The sequence below is a fragment of the Suncus etruscus genome, chromosome 7, assembly GCF_024139225.1.
Source record: "Suncus etruscus isolate mSunEtr1 chromosome 7, mSunEtr1.pri.cur, whole genome shotgun sequence".
NCBI lineage: Eukaryota > Metazoa > Chordata > Mammalia > Eulipotyphla > Soricidae > Suncus > Suncus etruscus.
This window is the reverse complement of record NC_064854.1, coordinates 54,635,644-54,653,261: the sequence shown is the minus strand read 5'-3', so window position 1 is coordinate 54,653,261 and position 17,618 is coordinate 54,635,644. Positions and strand designations below refer to the sequence as shown.

Here is a 17,618-nt window from a genome sequence, read left to right as displayed (position 1 = left end):
TCTCCGGGTCCTAAAAATATTTTTTAAAAATCCATTAGGTGGTAGTAAAAATTAAGATTTTAGAACTGTCATGTAAGTTCAGGAAGGAATGGGGATCAGATTTTGAAGCAGTTGAACTGTGACACCCAGAGCTTAGGAAAAAACTGTAAAATACCCATAGTGCTGAACATTTGCTGGGCAAATGGTAACAGATTGTAGAGATTCAGAGGTGGTGCTTTGGAGTAACTTGTTTAGGTTCAAATCCTGGCTCTGCCCTGCACTTGTTCAGAAATCCTGGCAAATAACCTCTCAGTGCTCCTCAGTTAAATGAAAATAAACGTTTTAAAAAACAGCCATCATGAAGATTACCATATTTTCCGGCGTATAAGACGACTTTTGAAACAAAAAAAAAGTCAATCGAAAATCGGGTTGTCTTATACGCCGAGTATATCCCGAAAAATGTTTCAATATGCCGCTAAACGAAAATTGTCTGAATATTGCCACAAAATGAATTTTCCAACTCAATCCTGCACCAATCACTGCCAGGCTGCTTGGACCACCTCTCTAACTCAGCCAATCTAAGCAGGTTTTTTATGCATGCAAATTAGACAATGTTCTGGACCCGAATCTACACTGTAAAAAGCCTGCTCAGATTGGCCAGTCAGAGAGGAAGTCTGTTACAGTATAACCTTTGGACCTTTGCTTGTTGTGATTGGCTCACTGTGGAAGATACAGTTGCAGCACAGGAACATTCTGTCTTATACAGCAAATATAGGCCTAAACCTATGTTTTAACTGTAAAATTAAGGGGTTGTCTCATACGCCGGAAAATACGGTAGATGAACTGTTTGTTAGATGGAAAATCCCAAGGACATCCCTTAGCTCTATAAATATTAACTGTTGTCAGTCAAGTGACATTTACACCTTCACATTGCTTTCAAGTAATCTACTTTTAGCTTCTCAGCAAGTCTGTGAGGTAAGTGTTATGTTCCATTGAACAATGGACAAACCAAATACAAAGGCATCCTGCAATAGTAGAAATCCCCACCTGACAGGCTGACCTGAGGGATTTCTCTATCATTGAGTAACTGAATGGAACAGAGTGCTACCAGGCTGAAAGTCAAATTTCAGGAAAACTTCTGCTGGAATCTTGCAGCATGAAATGAAGAAGGGAAGGAATGTAGGGGGGCAAGTTTATCAGTCAAGCTCCTGAGATAAATTATCCGTGGTTAGGCTTTCATTGATAGAAAAGGATCAGTTTCAAAACTGCCACAGTTTCATGACTGGGAACTCAAAGACTTAAAAGCTACACTGGGGGGGTGGGGTGGGGGCAGAGCGATAACAGCAGGTAGGGCGTTTGTCTTGCACATGACATGGCCAACCTGGGTTTTTTTTTCCCCCCAGCATCTCATATGGATCCCCTAGCCTACCAGGAGTGATTTCTGAGAGCAGTACCAGAAGTAATTCCTTAACATCACCAGATGTGGCACAAAACAAACTAGTAAACAAAAAACTACACAGGGGCCGAAGAGATTACACAGCAGTAGGACATTTGCCTTGCATGCAGAAGGACGGTGGTTCAAATCCCGGCATCCCATATGGTCCCCCCGACCCTGCCGGGGGCAATTTCTGAGCGTAGAGCCAGTAGTCCCTGAGCGCTGCTAGGTGTGACCCCCCCCAAATAACTACAAAAAAAAACTACACCGGCTTTTCTAACCACTTATTTAATATTCTTTCAGCTGTATTTAAACTTGAAACCAGTAGAAGCATATGGCCCTTGATACGAATTTATCGGGGTGGTTTTCTCCTGATTGAATTCCTTTTTCTACTGGGTATCAACACGTATGGTTGGAGACAGGCCGGAGTCAACCATGTGCTCATCTTTGAACTTAACCCGAGAAGCAATTTATCACATCAGCATCTCTTTGAGGTAATCTAAGGACGTCCTAAGACCCTGCAAATGGAATTTATAATAGCTAAATATTGCATTTTGTGGGCATAGAATTGTCTAGATTTGAAGAAGTGATTGGCTTTATAACTCTGATGATAGAGATATCTGAGTTAGAGTAAACAATGAAATGACATTTTTTTCTCTCCTTGTCTCTCCCCTCATTTTTCTTTTCCTCCAGATTGCTGGATTCCTGGGGATTTTGTGGTGCCTGAGCCTTCTGGCCTGCTTCTTTGCTCCGATCAGTGCCATCCCCACATACGTGTACCCACTTGCCCTGTATGGATTCATGGCTTTGTTTCTCATTAACCCCACCAAAACCTTCTATTACAAGTCCCGGTTTTGGCTATTGAAGCTGTTGGTAAGTTCAGACACTTGTCATTGTCCCCCTCCAGGAATCCTAGCACTGAGTGCCCAAGGCACGGTTCACATTGTGGTTAGCACAGGACACTGTCCCATAGGTATCCTTGACTAATGTGTGCAGTGACCCAAGGATAAACAATCCCCCATTTTTCCTCTTGTTTCTTTGTGTAAAACATCCAAATACAGGAAACAGTTTTGCCCAATAAGAATTTGTGTTTGCTTTGATACATACTTCCAGCAGTGCTTGGGGTGGAAGAGTGATGCGGTACTAGAATTGAAGGCTAACACTTTTCCCATGCAAGGCATGTGCTCTGCTATTATGTCCCATCCCTACCCCACTGAGCTTTCTTTTCTCAAAGCAGGAGAAAGCTGGAATTTACTGCCTTTTAATTGTCCAGAGTAGCCCAGCATATATTTTCCTTTTGCTGCTTCTTTATTGATTCATAGTCATGCAGTCCCGACATAAGGGTTGAATTTGTTGTTCAAATTGTACCTGTGGTTTTTGTGATGAAGGTAAGGGAGAGGTAATACAGTGGATAAGGTGCTGACCTTGCCAACCCGGGTTCTATCCCTGGCATCACATGTTACCCCCTGTTCCCCACCAAGAGTAAACCCTGAGCACCACTAAGAGTGGCCCCAAAACAAAAAAATTGAAATTAAACAAAAAAGAAGCCCAAGTTCCAATATAGCTTAAATATTTATAGCAATCAAAACGAAGTAGCCTTCATGATTCCCCCCCCCCCCCAATTGTTGATTGTAACTTTTTTTCCCACTCCATCCCCTGCTTGTAATTCTTATTTCTTACCTCACTTTTTAGGAGTTTTATCAGTTTTATCAGTTGAGATGCATCACTCTTTTTCTCCTCCAGTGACATAGAATATAAGTAAAAGCTGGTCATTTCTTTCCCGGTTGATGCAGCATTAAACTCACTTTGGGTTTTGAATTTTGAACATGGAACTTTAATGCACAGGAATACTTCATTGAGTAAGCCATCACCTCTATTATACTGTCATCATCCAAACAGGTGTTTAAAAAACCATTTCTGGTTAATAAACTCAGAGCTTGCTTGTTTTGAGATGATTTTTTTTTTTTTTTGGTGTGGCATTTTGAATTGTTATCTGCATTAAAATGGAACTTTCTGGTTATATGTCTTCTTTTGATAACCTCTCTGCTGGTTTATTGCCTCAACTGGTGTAAAATCTCTGTTGATTTACCATGAAGTGAAGTTTTTAAAACCTAGAGCCTGTGTTGTCACCACAACCACACCCACAGCTGCATTTTTGTGCCAGGAGGTGCAGTTGGAGTCTGTGTCGCTGGAGCCGGGCATGGCTATGTACACACAAAATGGTCCAATCCTTTGTTCTAAATGACTGTAGATGGACTAACTTCAGGGAAGTGGCAGGCATGCCAAATAATGGGGTGAATAATAGAATAATAACACGGACTATCAGAAGCCAAAGCTATAGAAAGAAGCATTGTGAGCTTTTTCATATGCGAAATAATAGTTATATGTAGGAAACTCTTTAATTATAAATCATCTTAATATTAGTTGACTTAGTGACTTCATTTAAATCTCACTGAGAAAACCACCTTGGACATATTCTAGTGAATTAGCAAAAATATTTCCTCCATTGGGGCCAGAGAGATAGCACAGCGGTAGGGCATTTGTCTTTCACCCTGAAGACGGTGGTTCGATTCCCAGCATCCCATATGGTCCCCCAAGCCTACCAGTGGCAATTTCTGAGAGCAGAGCCAGGAGTAACAACCCCTGAGCGCCTCCAGGTGTGACCCAAAATCAAAAAAACAAAACCAAAAAAAATTCCCCCATTGTTCTGTTTCTGATATTTATATATTTTTTAATTATTATTTTCTTAAGCCTATCCTAAAGTACACTTCTCAGTTTCTTTTTCCTTTTGGGGGTTTTGGTTTTCTGGGCCACACCTGGTGGTGCTTAGGGGTTACTCCTGGATCTGCACTCAGAAATCGCTCTTGGCAGCTCAGGGGACCATATGGAATGCCGGGAATCAAACCCAGGTCTGTCCTGGGTTGGCCCATGCAAGTCAAATACCCTACTGCTCTGCTATTTCTCTGACCCCTGGTTTATTTTTTTCTTTGAATTTTTAGTGGGAAGAGAATATGGTCTCAGGCATAATGGAAGGCACAGATAAGCCCTTTACTATATTTCTATATTTAAAGTGAAAGCATTGGGCCAGAGCGAAAGCACAAGTGGTAGGGCATTTACCTTGAATGCAGTTTACTCAGGACAGACCTGGGTTCGATCCCTGGCATCCCATATGGTTCCCTGAGCCAGAGCAATTTCTGAGCACATAGCCAGGAATAACCCCTGAGCATCACAGGGTGTGGCCCAAAACAACAAAAGTGAAAGCATTGACATATTAGTGTCAATAAATCAATGTCATGTCTACCTAAAAAAAACAAACTAATTTTTTAAGTGGTGGAAGTATTTTGATGTAAATAGTTACTTTATGTCAAATTGTTCAGTCTGTATATTCTTTTATTAAGGCTTTCTAAATCTGAATTTGCCTTCTTTGGAGATGGAGTTAGCAAACAGTGTGTTATATTGCTAAAACAAAAATAACAGAAAAAAAAAAGAAAGAAAAAAAATAACAGCTATGGAAGGCTGCTTCAGGTTCTTCCTTGTCGCTGTTTTGGTTGGGGGCCACACTTGGCAGTGCTCCCATGAGCAGAAGCTGATGCTACAGCCCTTGGAGCTGTCTCCAAATTTCTGAATAAGCCTTTTGCTGTGTGATTTGGAAATAGGTTTTCCCAATATTTTCTTTAGCTGTATAATAAAATCTTTACCTGTCTTCACCGTAAGAATAGATGTGAAATGAGAGATGTTCAGTTCATACTGTACTTTTCGAACATTTTGCCCATATTAGCATGTTTAATCCTTTCAATAACCCATGAGGTTGTAGGTACAGTTAGTTCACATTTGATAAATGAAGAAACGCAGACTCAGAGGAGTTAAATAAGGGCAGCAGGAAGTAGGGAAAATAGGATTGGAGCCCATGCAGTTTGCATTTTCAACCTGGACTTGGTTTGGGGGCCATACCTGGCTCTTCTCAGAGCTTACTTCTGGCTCTGCGCTTTGAGATCACTCTTTGCGCAGTTCAGTGGACCAGATGGGGTGGCAGGGATTAAACCCAGGATCAGCTCATGCAAGGCAAGTACTCTGCCAGCTGAACTCTGGAGCTATTCAACTGCCCATAGACTACTGGCCACTTACTAAAGTGTTGAACTTTTTATCTGTGGCTCAAAGTAATGACACTAGAAAAAAGTAATTAGAAAGATTGTGATTTTTTTCTGTAACTCTGAAAGACAGAAATTAAGAAGCCAGAGAGATTGTATAGGAGTTGAGCCACTTACTTTGCCTGCCTGGCTGAACTCAGTTTGGTCTCCAGTATCACATAGAGTCCACTGATCCTGCGCACCGATGGGTTTGGCTCAAACTACCCTTTGAAGAAAAGAGAACTTGAGCTATCAGAATTTGGATTAACATAAACGGTGCTGCCAACTTTGTTATGATGTTTGCTCTTCGTGTATTTTGGACAGAGCTTCAGCTATTCAGAACTGCACCATCATTTTTTGGTTTTTGAGTCACACCCGGCAGCGTTACTCCTGGCTCTATGCTTAGAAATCAATCCTGCCAGGCTCAGGGGACCATATAGGATGCAGGGATTCGAACCACCAACCTTCTGCATGCAAGGCGAATGCCTTATCTCCATGCTATCTCCTCGGCCCCGCACCATCTTTTCAAGTCTGCAACTTGATCGGTCTTGAGCATATTAATCAAAAAGAACAAGAAATTGGGGCCAGGGCCCGGAGAGATAGCACAGTAACATTTGCCTTGCAAGCAGCCGATCCAGGACCAAAGGTGGTTGGTTCGAATCCCGGTGTCCCATATGGTCCTCTGTGCCTGCAGGAGCTATTTCTGAGCAGACAGCCAGGAGTGACCCCTGAGCACTGCTGGGTGTGGCCCAAAAACAAAAACAAACAAAAAAAAAGAAGTTGGGGCCAGAGAAATAGCATTGAGGTAGGTGTTTGCCTTACATGCAGAAGGGTGGTGGTTTGAATCCCGCCATCCCATACGAGCCTGCCAGGAGTGATTTTTGAGCACAGAGCCAGGAGTAACCCCTGAGCACTGCCAGGTGTGACCCAAAAACCAAAAACCACCCCCCAAAAAAATGAAGTGGATTTCAACTACATGTAAGATGAATATGGTCATGTACAAACATCAAGGTTAAAAATGACTCATTTTCTCTCCCTCTCCCTGACTCTGAGCAGGTTGCTGGCTCATTTCCCAACCATCACATCCCTTTGTGACAGCAACTTACTATACAGTGCTTGCAGTGTTCCTCAGGAATTTATTTGTCCAGCTAGCTGGTGGGTCTCTGAGTGTTGGCTGTTTAGTTTCTCTACCTCCACAGTGCTGTGTACAGTTAAATAGTAACTTTTTGTCCCTTGTAAAGTGACCTAGGTCGTATTCTTCCCTTTATGAGGCTGTATAGATTTATATTTACTAGCCTGTCCTCCATCCTTGTCTATAACCCACTTTGTCTTTTTGTTTCTGGCACATTCTACCTTCTTCAGTCCTATCATGCTCACTGTCTTTCTCCTTTCTCTTTTCTGATGTAGAAAACCCTAAGGGTGCATTGAGAAGGGAGATAGTGAGCAATCTTGGTAAAAAAAAAAGAGCAGTTTCACAAAGCTGCCTGACAGAATGAGCTAGTCTCCCATGTCCTCTGTGTCATGCCCTAATGTAGCCTCCTGTTTTTACAGAACAGTTTTGCGACCTGGAAGTTCATTTTCTACCCTAAAATTTCTCAAAATACTACATGCATGGTCACTAGAATAGCTAACCTTCTAATTCCTTTCCCCCCATTTCCCCTTGCAAAAAAAAAAAAGCTTGCTCAATCAGCAGTTTATGGTTACAGACAGGAGAATTTGTTTCTCTGACTTACTGTGACTTTCTGAGAAGGATCAGAGGTCTGGCCTCAGATAAATGCAGCAGCCTCAGAAGAGAGTGTGCCTGCGTGTGCTGCTTGTACCGTCTGGCCTAGCTTCCAGAGTGCCAAGGCAGTGTCTGTTTCAGATTGTTGGCACCCAGAACTTTTAATTTAGCCACTTATCTCCCTGCATTAATAACCAGAGATACTGTTGAAATGAGAGAAAGAAGCAAAGGAAGCAGCCAAGTCTGGGGAGAAAGCCTGAGCTCTGGCTTCAGTGACTCACTTCTCCACCCCAAGGCCTGGTCAGAACCCTGTGTGCCAGGAGGCCCTTTCCTTCACCCTCTCTAAACTGAAGATGCTCTGAGGGAGCGGGATTGCAATCATGTTTGCCCCTTCTCTGCCTATTTCTGGCCGTCCTATCATTACCTTGTTCTCCACTATCTGGGCACTCATGATTTTGGAAAAGTGTGGTTCAGGTGTCTTTAAAAGTAGAGGAATGTGATCACAACTGCATAGGATTATGACACTTCGCAAACCTGGGACATTATATGAAAACCAAGATTAGTAATCTTCATTTTCTACTGAGTTCATGCAGTGGTGCTTTTGTAACAGTGCTGTAATGTGGGTGCCAGTACACTTAGCACTATTGCATTGTTAAAATTTGAGGGACTCCAATTAGATTGTAAAGCATGTGTAGGATGAGGAGTAGCCCTTTACTTCCATATCTTGATAGCACAAAATGTAGTTGTCTAAACTCCCATTCTACAGATAACCGAGGAACATTCCAGGAGTTACTGAAACCCATGGGTCTCCAGCCAGATTCCAGAAACAATGCTAGACATCCTCAGTATCTTTGTCTCTCTGTCTCTGTCTCTGTCTACCTGTCTATTTATCTAATTTTATTTTATTTTATTTATCTATCTAATTTTCAGCCCAGCACCGTTACCGGTTCTGGTGTTTGCAACTCTATCATTGGTTTCTGTATTAGCAGCTGCACTCATGCCCGTGATCACACAGGAGTGAAGTTTAATATATATCTCCTATTTTCTGTGCCTTCTGACTTGTGTTTCTCTTTCTCCCAGTTTCGGGTGTTCACAGCCCCCTTCCATAAGGTAGGCTTTGCTGACTTCTGGCTGGCCGACCAACTCAACAGCCTGTCAGTGATACTCATGGACTTGGAATATATGACCTGTTTCTACAGTTTTGAGCTCAAATGGGATGAAAATAGGGGCCTGTTGCCAAAAGATTCAGAAGGTAGGGTATGACTGTGCATCCACACTGCTAATGCCAATGTAAACCAAGAAATACTGGGCATGATAACAGAGAAGATGAAAGATCGTGGTGAAAACTCATCCAGTAATATTATAAACTTAATTAAATGTACTTGGCAGTCTTTTGCACTCTTTATCTGATACTACTTGGCTCTTAAATAATATGTTACAATTTTAGCCATTCACTTGCCAAGAAATTTACAACTTAAATTACTCAAAAACTTACAAATAAAAAGTTGAAGTACATCAGTGATTATCACAAAAAAAAATCTTTAGTACCAACAATTGCCATTAGAGCTTCATAAAACATTTAAAATACTGATTATTTTAGAGTTCTATCAATATCAAGTGCTTTGAAAAATATATATTATAAATAATATATTAAAGTATATTGAAAAAATCACTAAATTATTTTTTCTTACTGGGACCTTGCTTTTCTCTGTTTTTGCCATGAGTCCAAGATATTAATGAATTTTGCCTTAATGATGAAGCGAATGTAGACAGTTTACATAAAATGTGACCAGCTACAGAGACTGGAACCCTTGCCACTCATTTCCTGTGATTGTTGGTAGATCACATTTAATTCTCTTCTTTTCACCTAAAAACACTAGTGCACTCTTTATAGAGAAAAGAAAATGAAAACACTAACAACTCACTGGGAAGCTAATGGTCTGGATGAACTTGACTGGAGTCACCAGTCATAGATTTTTTTGTAGATGATTCTACATAGAGAGCTATCCCTGGAGCCCCTATCTCACCACTCTCCCAAAGTGTGTCATTCCAAGCCAGATCACCCTAAACCAGAGCAGGGTTTATTTTCCGGTAGATCTATGTGGTATTCTACCTTTTCTCCTCCACTTCGTACTTAAGAAGCTGATGGGTGGAAGAACGTGCCCTGGAGCTCCATTTCTGGCTGTTAGGGACTTGCTAGGTTTGGTAGGAGACCCCTGTGTCGAAGCAGGTTGTTTGATTCTGTTTTTTTGTTTTGTTTTGTTTTTCCCCTGACATCTTCACAGAGCCCGAGCTTTGCCACAAGTACTCCTATGGCATACGGGCCATTGTTCAATGCATCCCTGCTTGGCTCCGCTTCATCCAGTGCCTGCGCCGCTACCGGGACACCAGAAGGGCCTTTCCTCATTTGGTCAACGCCGGCAAATACTCAACCACTTTCTTCACCGTGACGTTTGGGGCCCTGTACAGCACTCACAAAGGTATTCATTCTATGCCTAGTGGGACAGGCCAGTATCAGGCCAGCATGGTTACTCTGTCTGGGTCTCCTGATTCTTCCTGTCCTGTTCTTTTTCCCCCCTTGTCAGGGTTCTGGTCCCCTTAACTATTTGAGCTGGTTCCTGAGCACCTTTTGGTCTCATTCCAGGCCTTCCCAGTAAAGCACCATCACAGAGAATCAGAGGAATGTGTTAATGGTTGAGATACTGAATTTTAATTTTTTATAGCCAGGTGAATACGATTCCCTCTGGCAATCATGTATATTTTTCATCTTTTTCCTTCACCAAGTAGTAAGGATTGTTTCCAACCCATTTAACTGTAAATGGAGTTCTCTGATCTTTAGGTTTTTTTTTTTATCTCCATGGCAACTAGTTATTACTTGAGACTGCTTTTCTGTTCGGGTGGGGAGCTTTTACGTTCTGAACTAACAGGCAGCTACTCCTTATGAATTTTTAACCTTTTTTGAAGAACTGTCAGTCAAGGGCCTCTTCTCCTAGCTGAACCCCTTTCCTCCTTTGTCTGTAAGAGTCACCATCAGCCCACACTTCCCACGCTGGCTGCAGCCTGCCATCTGTGGGTAGTCAGGAATGGCACTAATTGAATTTCAACATTTTTTTTAAATGCTTTGGTAAATTTCAGTGATTTTTTTTTTTTAAATTCATATGGTGTATTTTGAAGAGCCTTGGCTGGCACTCCAGAATTGCTATTTGTGTCAAGTGTGTATGAGGATATTAAGGATCAGGGCCAGCATCTATGTGATGAGACCAGGGATTTTCTCCAGAGACCACTACACTTCCTCTTTCTGCTGCGGAGTCTTCTAGTTTAGTGATACCAATCATACAACCACTGTTATGGCATTGGTATTATATACCGATAATGTAAGCCAGTACTGTACTTATAGTATAGTAAGTAGTATTTATGTGTACTACTATGTAAGTGTATTAAGTAATGTCACTTAACTATCAGGAAATACACCTTTCTGGCCCTTGTAGTTGAAAATCTTGCTGAGAGCATGAGGGATAGGGCTCAGTGCAGTGTGAAAGAGCCATGTTCATTCATCCCGGTATGCACCCTGCTTCAGAATGAATCAAGACTATGCCAATCTGGCTCTTGAGTGCCTTTTGACTCAAAGGTCTTGTTTTTCTCTCCCATGCCAGTTGGAAACGAGTACTACTGTTCTAAATGAATATTATAGCACCGCACCTATTCCCATTTAGTAAGAAGCTGAAAAACCTAAATAGTTTAAATCTGCAAACACTTCAAATCTCAAAGGCTAAAGTGGGGAGCTGGATTTTTTCCTATCACTGGCATTATCTTTATTTATCTTTATTATCTTTATTTCTCATGTTTGTCCCCCTGTAAAGAATTTCTTAAAGCTGGAGTTCAAGTTGCTGAGTGCAAGACACCATTTGGGTTCCAAAGCACTTATTAGAGAGAAAGTCTTTCAAAATATTTTATTTTTCCCTGAACACTACCAAAATTAGTCTCCCAAAGAAAAAAAATAAACTTATTGTTTATATGTATATTTTTGTTTCTTTGGGGGCCTGAAGATACTTAGGGGTTACTACTCCTGGCTCTGCACTCAGGGATCACTTTTTTTTTTTTTTTTTTTTTCCCGTTTTTGGTTTTTGGGCCACACCCGGCGGTGCTCAGGGGTTACTCCTGGCTGTCTGCTCAGAAATAGCTCCTGGCAGGCACGGGGACCATATGGGACACCGGGATTCGAACCAACCACCTTAGGTCCTGGATCGGCTGCTTGCAAGGCAGACACCACTGTGCTATCTCTCCGGGACCAGGTATCACTCTTGATAGAGCTTAGCGGACCATATAGATGCTGGGGATCAAATCTGGGTCAGCTGCTTGCAAGGCAAATGCCCTCCCCCCACAGAACTATTGTTTCAGCCAAAAAAATGTCTTTTTTGTTTTGTTTTGTTTTATTTTGTTTTACTTTTTAGGCCACACCCTATGATGCTCAGGGGTTACTCCTAGCTATATACTCAGAAATTGCTCCTGGCTCAGGGGACCATATGGGATGCTGGGGATTGAACTGAGGTTTGTCCTGTATCAGCTGCATGAAAGGCAAACACCCTACTGCTGTACTATCACCCCAGCTCCTGTATTCTTTTGTTTATTTAGTTGCTTTGGGATCACACCTGGCAGCACTCGGGTTACTCCTGGCTCTGTACTCAGAAGTCGCAAATGCCCTACTGCTGTGCTATCTGTCTGCCCCTGGCCCCTGTATTTTTTATTTTATTATTTTAAACTAGTATTATTAAAATAACTATTTCTCAGATTTTTTTTTTGTTTTTGGGCCACACCCACTTGATGCTCAGGGGTTACGCCTGGCTATGTGCTCAAAAATAGCCCCTGGCTTGGGGGGACCATATGGGACGCCGGGGGGACCATATAGGACGCCGGGGGATCGAACCGCGGTCCATCCTACACTAGCGCTTGCAAGGCAGACAACTTCCCTCTAGCACCACCTTCCCGGCCCCATTTCTCAGATATTTTTAAGTTTATATTCAAAATGTTTTATCTTAAACTTAAGCACAAAAATGTTTTCATGGGGCTAGAGTGAAGGCATAGTGGATAGAGTGTCTTGTACACAGCCAACCCAGGTTTAGTCCCCAACATCCCATATGGTCCTCTGAGCATCACTGTGAGTGTGGCCAAAAAAAACCAAACCGAAACAAAAAGTTTCAGGTATACTTTAAATATTCTGTTTTAAAACAAAACTGCTAAATGTTCCTACTGAATGAGTGTAGTGAGCTCAATTTAAAAATATGCATACCATAGTATATGCTTGGGAGATCATCATTAATTATAAATCACAAAACCTCAATTTGTAAAAAAAAAAATGCACACCATGACTTAATTTTGTTTTTGTTTTTGTTTTTGGGGGGTCACACCCAGCAGCACTCAGGACTACTTCTGGCTCTATGTTCAGAAATCGCTCCTGGCAGGCTTGGGGAACCATATGGGATGCGAGGGATTGAACCTGATCATTCATGTGCAAGGCAAATGCCCTACTGCTATGCTATCACTCTAGCCCCATGACTTAAATTTTTTTTAAGTAAGACAGTTTTACAATAGTAAAATTTTATATCTCTTCCCCCATTGAACTTTTTTTTTTTTTTTTTTTTTTTTTTTGGTTTTTGGGCCACACCCTGTGACGCTCAGGGGTTACTCCTGGCTATGCGCTCAGAAGTTGCTCCTGGCTTCTTGGGGGACCATATGGGACGCCGGGGGATCGAACCGCGGTCCGTGCGCAGGCAAGGCAGGCACCTTAGCTCCAGCGCCACCGCCCGGCCCCCCCCATTGAACTTTATTTTAGTATTTTTAATGACTTTTATCAGGCAAATATATGTTCATTGAATTTTTAGTTTCTTGTTAATAAAAGATTCTGAGATCCATTTTTCTTTGTATTTGCCATGCCCTAATTACTGTTTATAGCTGACCAAAGCAGTATTATAAATTTTTGTCTTATAAATATAAAATATATAAGGGGCCGGCGAGGTGGCGCTAGAGGTAAGGTGTCTGCCTTGCAAGCACCAGCCAAGGAAGGACCAAGGTTCGATTCCCCGGCGTCCCATATGGTCCCCCCAAGCCAGGGGCAATTTCTGAGTGCTTAGCCAGGAGTAACCCCTGAGCATCAAATGGGTGTGGCCCGAAAAAAATCAAAAATAAATAAATAAATAAATAAATATAAAATATATTCTATAAAAATATTTCATATGAGTGGCCAGAACGATAGTACAATGAAGGAGGCCTTCCCTTGCATGCAGCTAATCCAGGTTCAATCCCCAGTACCCATAGGGTCCTCAGAGCCCCACCACAGATCCTGAGCACAGAACCAGTAGTGAGCCCTAAGCACCACTGGAGTATGGACCCAAAACAAAACAAAAATGTCATGTTAAAATATTTGAAGTCTGGGGGAGGCGGGGAGGAGGGGCCATTGGTGGTGGGAATGTTGCAGTGGTGAAGGGTATTTTTTTTAATGACTGAACCCAACTACAAACATGCTTGTAATCATGGAGCTTAAATAAAGATTTATATTTTAAAAGGAAGGGAGGGAGGGAGGGAGGGAGGGAGGGAGGGAGGGAGGGAGGGAGGGAGGGAGGGAGGGAAGAGGGAGGGAGGGAGTCTCTGGCATAAAGGATATTTTTAGTAACGATGCACTGACTCAAATCCTTAGCAAGTCCTCCATCCTGAAAAAAATTTGAAGTTTATATTACAGATTTTAATCATCATACATAAGCAATTGGTAGATATATATCTAGTTACTATACTACTTTCCATTTTATAAATAAGCATGAATTATTCTTGTTACCATAAATTTTGTGAAAGTTGGTTATTTCTGTTACTCAGTTTCTTTTTTGGGCAAATTCTGAATGTTTTGCCCAGAAAACTGCATTGTAGTCTACCTCAGTGCTCCACCAAGTTTTGTTTTTTGAGAGCTGAATGGAAATAACACTAAAGAATTTATTATAAATTGGCTGAAGGGTTGGTTAACTATTCGACTAACCCCTAGAGTCACTCATGTTCTCTCAGGAAAACCACAAAGCTTGAGTAGGAGCCAGAGTGATAGTGCAGCAGGCAGGGCACTGCCTCTCATGGGGCTGAACCCAGGTTTCATGCCCTGAGCACCACAAGATGTAGCCCCAATTCAAAAAGTTTGAAGAACCAACCATATATTTAATTTTAGAAGTTTCTATTTTGGCCCAACATCGATAGTCCAGAAGCAATCAGGAAAATCCAAACACTGTTTGCTAGTGAAATCTTTTTTGATTAAATCTATTATTATTGTTGTTTGAAAATACTCTGAAGAGGGGCCGGAGAGATAGCATGGAGGTAAGGCGTTTGCCTCTCATGCAGGAGGTCATCGGTTCGAATCCCGGCGTCCCATATATGGTCCTCCCGTGCCTGCCAGGAGCAATTTCTGAGCCTGGAGCCAGGAATAACCCCTGAGCACTGCCGGGTGTGACCCAAAAACCACAAAAAAAAAAAAAAAAAAAAAAAAAAAAAAAAAGAAAATACTCTGAAGAGACAATGAGAGGAAGGCTGGAACCCCAGCTCACTCCATGAAGCTCACCACAAAGAGTGGTGAGTACAGCTATAGAAATAACTACACAGAGAACTACCATAATCAAGTGAATGAATGAGGGAACTGGAAAGCCTGTCTGGAGTACAGGTGGGGGTGGGGTGGGATGGAGGGAGATTTGGGACATTGGTGGCGGGAATGTTGCACTGGTGAAGGCGGGTGTTCTTTACATGACTGAAACCTAATCACAATCATTTATATAATCAAGATATTCAAATAAAGAGAAAATATATATACATAATAAAAAAAGAAGTTACAATTTTGAAAAATTAAAAACCACAAAATGATGCTTCTTATATTGAGAATTCTATAAGTCAACATATTTGATGCCGAAAAAAAAAAAAAAGAAAGACAATACTCTGAAGAATTGCAGATTATATATAGCCATTCGTTTACTTTAATGAGTATCTGTTGTATACCCCAACTGGAAGACCAACCAGATTGGCAAGGAGCGGACATTTTGACTTTAATAAACATATTTCTTTTCTCTCCTGTGTAAACATTCCTCAGTACTAATTCTAAGGTGTGGAAGTGAGGGTATAGGTATGTAGGTGTTCTTTATTGAGACTGTTTTGTGTTTTTTTGTTTCGGGGGTTGTTCGTTTTTGGGCCATACCCGGTGACACTTAGGGGTTACGCCTGGCTATGTGCTCAGAAATTGCTCCTGGCTTGGAGGACCATATGGGATGCCAGGATTCGAACCACCTTCCAGTCCTGGATCGGCTGCGTGCAAGCCAAATACCCTACCGCTTTGCTATCGCTCTGGCCCCTATTGAGAATGTGTCACTAAACATAGATCAACAAACCTCATACTTCGTGCTTCTCAAAAGTCTGTAGTGTCAGAGGGAATTTAGGAGACAAAGGGACACTAATTAGGTCCACGACTGCTAGGAGACACTTAAGATTAAGTGGCTTTAGCCATACTTAGGAGTGTGGCAGTTTGTTCAGACCCTGCAACTACTTCCCCACGAAGCTTTTGATCCATGTGACTGAAGTCAGATTGGTTTTGGGGTCTTTCTGTTCTTTGTTGGTAGTGCTAGGAATTGAACCCACCACCCCTTTCACACCTGCCTAGTTCCAATTCTACAGAGCCAAATCCCCAGCCCTTCCATTTTTCTCTTCAATAAGCTTTTTGTTTGTTTTGGGGCCACACCTGGAGGTGCACAGGGCTTACTCCTGGCTTTGCACTCAGAAATCACTCCTGGCAGACTCAGGAGACCATAATATGGGATGCCAGGGATTGAACCCAGGTCTGCCCCAATCATCCACGTGCAAGGCAAACGTCCTACCACTATGCTATCACTCTGGCCCCTCAATAAGCATATTTTAAGAAGGGACTATTATGTACATATCTTAATAATGTCTTTGAAAATTTTTAAAGACTTAAAATGTTTTTAAATATGTATGTACTCTATGTTGGAGACTTCTATTATAAAAAAACTTTTTTGACAGGAAATTTAATCTTCAATAGTGATCAAAAATAGATGATAGATTCTCCTCCTTCCCCATTCTTCAGAATGAAAGGGCATCAGACAACACAGACTTTAGAAATAATCTTGAGCCAAAAAAATAGATTCAGTATGGCTAATAGGACTGATGTCTTTCTGTCCATTTTATGAGGAGCATAATTTTATGTCAGGTAGCAATTATCCAGACTCAGGGGTTGCATCTTCTCAGAGAGATGAGTCTTCTGAGAGTTACCATAGTAACAGCATTACTAGAGGGCATTTTCAGGACTGTAGCAAAAGTAAAGGTTATGTTTTATGTTGTGCTGGCTGGGTTTGTACAAATGGAGGCAGATTTCATACTAAACCTTGATTCGTTTTTGCATGCTCAGTGTGGGGGTCTGGGTGGCCCTTTTTAGATAGTGTTACATATACAATGAAATTGCAACCAGCACTCTTTGTAGTAGAGAGAGGCACCCTCAGCAAACATCTCGCCATATTTTCATTTTCTTCATTGATTTAGCAAACAAAGGGAAATTTCTTTGTTTGGAATCAACAACTAAGCTCTCTCTTTTAGAAGCTCACATCACATTTTCATTACAAGGTCAACTTTAAAGTGATTCCTTTCTATTTACGTTCTTATTGGAACTGGGGTTTGGGGGAGAATGGAAAGTGTTTGAATGGCTGTAACGTGTCCTCCAGGCTCCTCGACTTTGGCAAGGAGAGCCTGTGGGAGGTCCAGTAATAGAAAAAGCCCTTGTGTGGTGGCTTTAAGCCTGTTGATGGGGAAAGAGCACTTTGCATTTTGTTTTTCACTTGCAGTTCCTACCACTCTGAAATGCTCAGAAGGTCTTAGCTACTCCCAGTATGTAGAAGAAAGAAGAGACTTCTTTCAGAAATACTTCCAACCTTCCTCGCAACACGGCTTGGCATTTGTTAACAAGCCTTTATTTCTTACTAGGCTTTTAGATGACCTGAGGGGAAAAAAGAGATTCTCCGCTCCCCCTCAAAGCTCAGTTTTCTTCTCTTGTTTGCTTGGCTTCCAGTGCCCAGACCCTCTTCTCCATCTCTCATTGAACATTCTCCCTGCGCCAGGAGCCCCTTATAAGGATTCCTTAGCAGTCCAGCGCCTTCGCTACAACAGCCACTGCATTGTGCCCGTGGGCACTCCTTGTCCTGAAGCCACCCCTTGGGGCGCCAGTGTGTCACCCCTTAAAAGTGGCCGTCTGGACCAGCTAGTCCAGATTCAGTCGGTGAGGGTAGTCTAGAGATGTCCTGTGATGAGTGTTTTAATTCTCAAGGCAAATGTCTAT

General features: G+C 41.9%; 1 protein-coding gene across 1 annotated transcript in view; it reads left to right on the top strand.

The window, feature by feature from the left end:
• The window catches only part of XPR1 (xenotropic and polytropic retrovirus receptor 1), a 169,049-nt gene that overhangs the window by 129,465 nt on the left and 21,966 nt on the right, over nt 1-17,618 (top strand). Inside the window, exons 8-11 of the mRNA XM_049776466.1 lie at nt 1,718-1,908; nt 2,108-2,287; nt 8,345-8,516; nt 9,550-9,744. Coding sequence (XP_049632423.1) covers nt 1,718-1,908; nt 2,108-2,287; nt 8,345-8,516; nt 9,550-9,744 — 738 coding nt within the window. The remainder of the gene's footprint in view (nt 1-1,717; nt 1,909-2,107; nt 2,288-8,344; nt 8,517-9,549; nt 9,745-17,618) is intronic.